Raw genomic sequence first — 10000 nt, 5'->3', positions numbered from 1 at the left:
ACACACACACACACACATACACGACACATAACAGCACAGCACTAAATGTTAATGAGGCACATGACTGGACAACAACAGATCTGGGACCTATATACTACAAAGCTGGTTCAGGAGGAAAGCAGGTTAAGAGGTATATCATCTAATAGAAGAGCCTCCTCATTAGGAGTCCTCATTAGTTAGGACTATAGGCTCCTCTATTACATGATTTACCTCTCAACTTAACCTGGTTTACTCCTGAACCAGCTTTGTAGTAATATAGGCCCCAGATCACCGCTATAAAGAAATGGAGGGCTGGCTGCCAGGGCTAGTTAGCATCGCTATATCCCCAACTAAAGCGAATTCGATCACCGCTATAAAGAAATGGAGGTTGCTGCCAGGGCTAGTTAGCGTCTCTATATCCCAAACTAAAGGAGACTTTTCGCAGCTGTGGAATCCGGGCCATTGTCTGGGTGTATTGTCCCCTGACAGACAATGACGAGAGTTTAGAGATGTAGGCTAAATGGCAACCATAGAGGGAAGTGTCTCATTGTAAAAAAACAAGACTCTTGCAGTGCCTTTAACACACAGTACAAAATATAAAATATATTCACTGCAAAATACTGTAGTGATATGCAGTGATTTAGTCAGGTGTTTAATAAGGGTTTAATGTCCGTTGTCCTCTGTTTTTTTATCCCTTTCAGTGACCCTGTAAAATGTACACACAGGCTATTCATCAGCAGTGCCATATTTGTTTTTCAGTACTAGTTTCTGTTAATAAAAAACAACACTCTTCTGCGTCTCAATTCTGAGACGATGGGGCCCGTCTCCAGTCCCTAGAACTTCCACACTCTGTCTCTGTGAGAAAAGATGGGAACAGTAGTGCCTTAAGGTGTGTGTGTGTGTATATAGTAGGGCTGCACAATTAATCGTAAATAATCGAAAATCGTGATATAATCGTGATATCATCGTGATATTGAAATCGGGATTTCAATCGTGGCAATAGTGACCTACCTCCGAGAGCGCCATTGAAGTCAGAACATACTGACAGGCTGGTGTTTCTTTCCATAAATCTGTTTCATGCTATTGCTTTTTGCATAATTATTGTCATTCATTTTATTTCGCTCATCCCGTATATTATTCATTCTTGGTTACATTTAATTTTGTTATAATTTTTTTTAAATTCAGCAAAAAAATCAATAATCGTTATTAACTTAATAATCGTGATTATGATTTTGACCCAAATAATCGTGATTATCATTTTTTCCATAATCGTGTAGCCCTATTATATAGTGTTGCCACCTGTCCCGTTTTTTCCTGATTGTCACAGCTTTTAATGAAAATTATCTATACTTTCCTGCACAATGAATGAAGGATACCATTGCATACAGGCAAAAAGGTCGATTGAGGTTGAAATGTCCAGGATTTTATTCAGGCAGAGGTGGCAACCCTGTGTGTAAGCAAGTCTACATGTGTGGGCTGGGTACAGTAGTAAGTTGCTGGTGTGTGTATTGCAAGTCTACATGTGTGATCTGGGAACAGTAGTGCGTTGCTGGTGTGTATTGCATGTCTACATGTGTGTGCTGGGTGTTTCCTGGATAAAAGGGGAATGAGTCCAAAACAAGCCGCGAGGATAATCCCAAGCACTCCACACACTGACAAGGAAGGAAGGACGGAGAGATTTAAAAGCCTTCATTACATTCTGGTTTAAGGCCTACTTCATAATAGAAGCTGAAGCATGTTGCAGCCTGTCTTCTCACATTCATCTGGGTAATGTTAGAAAAAAAAGTTTAAAAAATCCACTCTCTTCTCTGCCTCTTATTCTTGGTCTGTTTATATGTCCACACGTCACAGATATAGTCCGTTCTTTGTTCCATTTCGTCCGCCTAAAGCTGGCTTTAGTTGTTTAGTGTTGCTGGTTTGCTGGCCAGAACCAAGACCTACCCATGTCACAAGCCATGTGGAGATCCATTGGGGTCAGTAAAAACACACAGTAGTCTAGTTGCCTTCCTGATATGGTGTGTGTTCACAGACAGTGTGTGTTCACAGAGAGTGTGTGTTCAACACAGCGGTGGGTTGCTGTGATAGAACGTATAGAACTTCTGAAAGGTATGCTCAAGAAAGTAAAAAGGCAAATAACTACATTGTTATAGAAGATCAGATTATTGTGAGTTTATGACACAGATATCAAAATATAAAGTTAATGAAAAATATAAGGAAATGAAACTGCCACGTGTCAATAACCTAAATAAAAAAAACTGCTTCGGCTGGACAACGGGGTCATTTTGAAGTCATTTTACTCAGTTCGGAGTTCTGTGTAGTTGCCGTCTTTTTGCTTCGTAGGGCAGTATAGTGCACTATGGTGTATAGTACACTATAGGGCTGCACAATTAATCGAAAAATAATCAAAATCGTGATAAAATAGTGAAATCGAACTCATGATTTAAATCGTGATTTAATCGTGGCAATAGTGACCTACTTTTGAGAGCGTCCTTGAAGCCAGAACATACTGACAGGCTGGTGTTTCTGGCCAGAAATCTGTCCACTTAAGTTTTATGCTATTGCCATAACTATTACAATTCATTTTATTTTGCTCATCCTGTATGTAATTCATTCTTGGTTATATTTCATCTTGTTATAATTTTCAAAAATATCTGCAAAAATCAATAATCGTGATTAATAATCGTGATTATGATTTTGACCAAAATAATCGTGATAATGATTTTTTCCATAATCGTGCAGCCCTAGTACACTATGCGGTTAACAGGGAGGAGTCATACCAACTAGACCACCTAGGGTGCAGAGCATTCTGAAGAGTTACAAAAAATGAACTAGCTCCACTCCAGTGTGTGTTCAGAGGGAGAGTGTAAATTAAGCATGCGAGCTGCCCCTATGCTGTTGTGTGGCGTGTGTTCAGAGAAGGAGTGTAAAACATGCTCGCTGCCCGTATGATGTATGGTGTGTGTTGAGAGGGAGTGTGTGTGTGTGCGCAGGGCTGTACAATACCATAGGCCAGTGTTTCCCAACCAGGGGTACGTGTACCCCTAGGGGTACGCGAGCACACTGCAGGGGGTACTTGGAAAAATATAATTTTAACAAATGCATGTAGCAGCATAGTCAAACTGCAATAGAAAAAGTGATGTAAAACATGAGTTAGGGGGTACTCATGGCACAACGAAAAGGCTTAGGGGGTACATGACACAAAAAAGGTTAGGAAACACTGCCATAGGCCACTGTATACCAGTGTGTTATAGTTGGGGAGCTGCCACTGTGGCTTGGAGTAGAGGAGCTGCCTCTGCCTCTGCCTCTGCCTCTGGTCAGTCGGGATGTAGGAAACACTCATGTTCACAGGCCCTTCCAGACCGCCCGCCCGCCCGCCAATCCACGCCATTGGTGCAGTCTAGTGTAGTTTAGTTTAATGTTTATTTAATTAACAGGGACAGTGGACAACATACAATTGGGCCAGATTATAACCACAAACAAGGCTAATTTTCATCTTTAGTCCCCGGACATGAATTGGTGTTAAGTTAAAAAAGATAATTAAAATAGATAATATGATAAAAATATGATAACAAAACAAGTACTTGGAGCACTATGTGCAAATATAGGCCTAGAGTATATTGCAAAGGCCAAGTAGATCCATGTTGTCAGTTATGTTTCATACTGTAGTTATTATCACCCACTGACTCTGATGAAATCTGGGCTGATGCAGTCTTATGTAAGCTGTTTGTTTCCGTCAACTGGGTTCGTCTTTTGTCTTGTAATCACTTTGTGTTGTTACATTATGAAAAGGTCCAGCATCAATCCTCACTATCATATCTACAGACAGAGACCGTGGTTTAAGAGACTGTTGTTCACTTGATACATGAGGGATCAGATGCAAAGGCCTTGAAATGCAAAAGTGCTTTGTCACACACGCACACATATCTGGTACACCCATAGTAACGATAAGGTGGAGCGGGGACATTAAAACCAACAATGTGGCAAAGAGGACAGCACAAAGGAAGCAGGGAAATGTTACAAGCGCAGGCATTTGCTTAGTAAATTTTTGATGGCTATTTTGGGTATCGCTGCAGAAGCTGCAGCTATTCCGTTACACCACCTCCACCACCTCCACCTCCACCACCTCTACCTCTACCTCTACCTCCACCACCACCACCACCACCACCACCTCCACCACCGCCATGCCATCTCTGCCACTCCAATCAGCCAAATGGCCACTACTGTCACCAAATAATCTAATAGATACAACACAGAATGTCCTGATTTTAATACAAGGGGACAGGGACAGAGAGAGATATTGAGTTAGTGTGTGGGTGAGTGAGTGAGTGAGTGGTAGAGAGAGAGAGAGAGAGAGAGAGAGAGAGAGAGAGAGAGAGAGAGAGAGAGAGAGAGAGAGAGAGAGAGAGAGAGAGAGACTAGAATCTAATATCTGTTCCACATTTGTCATAATATTATCCATTAATAGCACGACTGACAGATAGAGTGATAAACGCAGAGATCGAGAGAGAAAAATAAAATGAAAACAAAATGTCCTGACCCGATGGAAAAAAAACAACAACCTCTTGCTACTTTAAAACTGCCCATGTGAGCAAAGGCAGCACATTGTGTGAAAGTAGAATGTAGAATGGGCAAAAGTAGAATGTAGAATGTGGAATGTAGATTGTAGAATCTAGAATGGCGAAAGTAGAATGACTCACCCGGTCCTTGTCATCAGCTACATCACAAAGCACATCGTCCAGATCCAGAATGCCCCCATCTCCATGCTCCAGCCGGTGTACCAGGATCCAGTAGGCCTGGTCCTAAAGAGACACACATCAAGAGCACGGTCAGCAGGGCAGAAAGAAGCACTATTTAACAGGGCTGTAGTCCATTTTTTGGTGGACTTGGACTTGTCTCGGACTCTGCATTGTTTGGACTCGGACTTGTCTTGGACTCGGACATTTGTCTTGCCAAATTAGGCTTTTGGACTCGCCCGGGTCAGTCATTATTTTGTTTAGAACACTGGCCATCATAAATTCTAAAGTGGAGATTGAAATCCAATAACAAACAAGTTTGTCTTCACATCCATGGCGTATAGGTTACCTTCAAAGGTTCGCATTATTGAACTTCATCCTTTTCATTGTTTAAAACTGACCGACATGTGACTCAGACTTGACTTGGACTCTAATCTTTTTGGACTCGGTCTTGTCTCGGACTCGAACCTCTTTGGTCTCGGACTCGTCTCGGACTTGACTATTCTGGTCTTGGACTTGTCTTGGACTCTACTAAGATGGACTTGACTATAGCCCTGGTATTTGATTTGTAGTTAGTTGTGTAAGCAACTTGGATTAAAATGGACCTGGCCCAGAGGGAGAGATGCAAGCAAGGAAGGAAGGAGGAGGAGGAGGAGGAGGAGGAGGAGGAGGAGGAGGAGGAGGAGAAGGAGGAGAAGGAAAAGAAGAAGGAGAAGCAGACGAAGAAGAGTTGTCAGTGAGGCAGAAAATGCATTTAATTTTGTGTACTTGAATCCAACAGGCCTGGTTGAGAGCGAGAAAGAGAGAGAGCGAGAGACAGAACGATAAAGAAAGCGAGAGCGAGAGAGAGCGAGAAAGAGAGAGAGTGTTGTCAGCGAGGCAGAAACTGCATTTCATGTGGTGTTATGGTAACTTCATTACATTTGGCTGGTCATTGACTGCTCAGAAAAAGTAACTGCATGTTTTTGTAATGAACTGGGTTCAGACTAGATATTAACAACACCTCATTTGTCTCCTAATTAAGATATTACACGCATCACGCCTCACATTCAACACACAGACACAGGACCATTTTTCTTCGTTTCCATGTGTGCTCACAGCACTTTGTCTTTGTAGGGCAGCTCAGACCACAATCTAATGGGCTATGAAACTGAAAGAGCCCTGTTGCTCAGCAGTGTTCCCAGATTGGGCTGTTTCCCGCCCAATTGGGCTGCTTAGGATGGCAGTGTGCGGGTAAAAATTGCATTTAGCAGAAAAACCCGCCCAATTTTTGCCATAGAAATCAATAGAATTGGGCGGGATTTTGTGCTTCTAGGCGGGTTTTGAGCATTTTTTGGGCTGGAAATCATCAGCCTCATCTGGCAACCCTGTTGCTCAGTGCTGCCCGGTCCTCGTTTCGCTAACCACAGGGTAGCATTAGGACTCGTGTTATCTCTGGACTCAATTGTTGCCCTTGTTCTTGTAAACACAGAGCAGATGGTTGGAACTGGAAAGCATGGCGAAACAACAGCGAGAGATTTTTATTTCTTTTTAAAGAGAGAGAGAGAGGCAGATCAGGACATTGTGATCGTGTATTTACAGACAGCAGGATACTTGTTCAAAGACAATATTCACACTTGTTTGCAGCCAGCCAGCCAGTCAGTCGTTGAGTCGTCATCACGGTTCATGACATGAGGCAGCATGTTGAGTCAGATCTTTTACTACGGTTACCCCGTGAGAACGCTTTGGTTACCATGGTTACCCCTGCGAGAAGAACACTCGTCACCAAGCTGACAGACAGGCCAAGCGGTTCTACAAGACCCATAGATCAGGTTTCACGACACGGTGCATGCATCCAGAGATCCGTGTATACTGATAATGCGTATAAACAAATTTGATGCGGCCAGGCAACTGATAACCAGACGATCACACATTTCATTTTCTCAGTGTTTCTTTTTGCATTTTTCTTTGCGTTTCGTATGAACACAGTTATGAAATGCTAGAAAGAGACAGCTAACCCAATAGAATAACAGGATGTTTCGCATTGGGTGGGAGCTGTTTCATTCTTTTTTCAACTCTGACTAATTAGTTCTGTTTGTCAGTTGGCATTTCCTTTTTTTTTTTTTAAATGACCCATTTATGGCGCTCAACATGCCCTGCGTGGCTGGCCTGTCCTCTGATCTTAGATTCAAATGCATTGAACTCACTCGTTTAGATCAGACATTGGGTGCTGTGAAGGGCCTTGATGCTAATTTTTCAAAAAATATAGACAGCGATTTAAGGCATTGAAGTTAACTTAAAAGATGGCACTGGTGAATTAGTCTTCAGTGGGATTTTTCAAACGGCTGAGACTAGAGACCGAGACACTCTGCACTGCTCTGCAAGCTCTCTCCACTGCTGAGAGATGGCCTGCTCTCAGATGAAACATGGCACGGCCACACACTACATCACATACACACATTACATCACAACATTCACATGGCATCAGCAGAGAGTGGAGAGTGGACAGAGAGAGCTGAGGGAGAGGAAAACAGACAGGATAGAGAGATCAGGGATATATGGAGTGGAGAGAGAAAGAGAGAGAGAGAGAGAGAGAGAGAGAGAGAGAGAGAGAGAGAGAGAGAGAGAGAGAGAGAGAGAGAGAGAGAGAGAGAGAGAGAGAGAGAGAGAGAGAAAGAGAGAAAGAGATGTGGGGAGATGTGGAGAGGGAGAGAAGAACAGGAACAAAGAGATAAGAAATGGAGTGGAGAGAGTGGAGTGGAGAGAAAGAGAGGGGAATGTGAAGAGAGAGATGTGGAGTTGAGAGAGAGAGAGAGCGAGAGATATGTGGAGTGGAGTGGAGGGAGAGAAGAAAAGCAACAGAGAGATGAGAGAGGTGGGGAGTGGAGAGAAAGAGATAATGATGTGGAGAGAGAGATGTGGAGCGGAGAGAGAGAGAGAGAGAGAGACTGTATAGGCAAAGGAGAAGTGAAGGAGCAATGAGAGGGTGATAGAAGAGCAGAGACATGGAAAACAGAGAGAAAAGAAGTCAGAGAGAGATGAGAGAAGAAAGACTGATGCAAGTGAAGAAGACGAGAGGAAGAGATGGAAGCAAAGTGAAATGAAAGACAGATGGCAGTGAAGATGAACGAGAGATGGAAGAGGAGAGAAGACAAGAGCAATGAAGGTAGAGATGGGACAAAAGAAGAACGAGAGAGATGGAGGAGAAGAGGAAAGGATGGAGAGATGGAAGAAGAGAGGAGAGAGAGAGAGAGAGAGAGAGAGAGAGAGAGAGAGAGAGAGAGAGAGAGAGAGATCTTAAAGAAGGCACAGAAGGAGATATGGAAATCACATGCTTGGGTGAACACCACCATTCTGCAGCCCAGCTCTTAAATATTCAATTCTGTGGTCTCAAGTTAATAGCTGAAAGAAAAGTTGTTTTTGTTGGAACGAGAAGTTGCCATGGTATTGCCATGTTGTGCACAAAAACCGTGAAGCACAATTCGTGACAGCAGAGTCAGTGAGGAGTCAAAACTTTCCACTGCTCCTCATGCAGTTTGGCAGTTTGGATGGGGCTGCATGTAGGGGTGTACATAACAATCGATATGGAGAGTGAAATGATAGTGAAAGCCTAACTGGGAAACTCCAACTCCCATTGTCATTGTGACATAGCACTCCACAGCACACAAGTGAACACTGCACACTGCATACAACAAAAATGCATTTATGCCTCACCCGTGCAAGGGGGCAGCCCCTATTGGCGCCCGAAAGGGAGCAGTGCAGCGGGACGGTACCATGCTCAGGGTACCTCAGTCATAGAGGAGGATGGGGGTGAGCACTGGTTGATTACTCCCCCCGACCAACTAGCGGGTCGGGAGTCAAACCGGCAACCTTTGGGCTACAAGTCTGACGACCTAACCGCTTACCCATGACTGCCCTATGCATCAATGGCCGACGACTGAATCGTGTCGTATGGCGGGGCATTCTAGTATCGAAAATAATCAAATCGCTGTCCCCTGCCCAATGCCCTACCTGTTAAGTTAATTGTGCAACATATTAGAAGTGGGAAAGTAATTAGTGTTAATGGATGCTACTGGACACCTTCATGTCCTTCAGAATCAATTTAGTTAACCTTCTCTACTCTACTAATGCAGCCAATCTTAGCATTCACAAAAAGAGGTAGACATCACGTCTTGAGAAAGTAAGCCAGACATCCCTTGGTGGTAGATGCAACAAATCATCCATGTTTACAAACATGGCATAAGACACACAGCAAGACATTTAGAGGTCAAATCAGCCAACTTCAAAATGCGGTTGTATTGCTCACACTACCCTGGACTAGGGATGCAAACGATTCATCGATTAATACGTTAATCGATTAAAAAACATTAATCGCAATTAATCGACAATTCAACTGACAAGAGACCCAGGTGAAATGGGCATGTGAAGAGTGTGTTTGAAGAGGGGTGTGAATTTTGGGAATATTTAAATCATTTTTGGATTAAAGAATTGAAAGATAATTAATTTAAATGTGGTATTTTATCTCAATTTTTAATACATTTAGATTTTGTAGCTTTTTTTCGAGAAACATAGATTTCGGGGGGGAAACGCCGCTTATCAATTAATCGTAAGTCGATCGATAAGGCTATCAACTAATTAATGAATTAATCGATAATTTGCATCCCTACCCTGGGCTTGTCTGTTCCTGAACATGCTGCATTTTGTTCTGTTCAGCCCCTTCCAAGATCTGGGGCATGGTCTGCTTAGATCCAAGTGGCGGAGTAATGGTACACAGGGCCAGGGCCGGATTAATGCACAGGCCAGATATGGCTGCAGCCTAGGGGCCCCCAACTGCCAAGGGGCCCCTGATTGGCCACAAGTGAAATATTGCAGAATTGTGACAGGATGCAGTATTGAAAAATTCATCTATCATGTTGAGTACAGTTGGTAGATATGTTATCCTTAATTCCTAGCTCATAATTATGACACCGTCAATGTAAATTTGTCGGAAATTTACCTTCCGGGGGGGCCCACAGACATCTCTAGCCTAGGCACTCCAAGCAATCTTAATCTGGGCCTGCACAGGGCCCCATGAAACTGACACTGAAACCTTTGGGAAACTGTGGCCTAGTGGTTATGGAGTGGAAGGGTGGGATTCGAACCTGCAACCCTCTGATTTAAAGCCCATCTCCTTATCCATGCTCCATGGCTGAGGTGTCCTTGAGCATGGCTCCTAACCTGACACTGCTCCAGGTAATGTAACCAATACCCTGTACTTACAATAAATAACTGTAAGTCGCTTTGGATAAAAAGTGTCAGCTGAAATGTAA

The 10000-nt window shown here is 43.2% G+C and overlaps 1 protein-coding gene across 5 annotated transcripts in view; it reads right to left on the bottom strand.

The window, feature by feature from the left end:
- The window catches only part of pard3aa (par-3 family cell polarity regulator alpha, a), a 657729-nt gene that overhangs the window by 614960 nt on the left and 32769 nt on the right, over window positions 1-10000 (bottom strand). For all 5 annotated transcript variants that reach the window (XR_010036106.1, XM_063206446.1, XM_063206444.1 and 2 more), the window contains exon 2: window positions 4677-4778. Coding sequence is in view for 4 of the 5 variants with exons in the window: in XM_063206446.1 (XP_063062516.1) it covers window positions 4677-4778 (102 nt within the window). In the remaining variant the exon portion in view is untranslated. The remainder of the gene's footprint in view (window positions 1-4676; window positions 4779-10000) is intronic.

This window comes from Engraulis encrasicolus, chromosome 9 (genome assembly GCF_034702125.1).
Source record: "Engraulis encrasicolus isolate BLACKSEA-1 chromosome 9, IST_EnEncr_1.0, whole genome shotgun sequence".
In the NCBI taxonomy this organism is placed as follows: Eukaryota; Metazoa; Chordata; class Actinopteri; order Clupeiformes; family Engraulidae; genus Engraulis; species Engraulis encrasicolus.
This window is presented reverse-complemented; position numbering and strand designations above follow the sequence as displayed.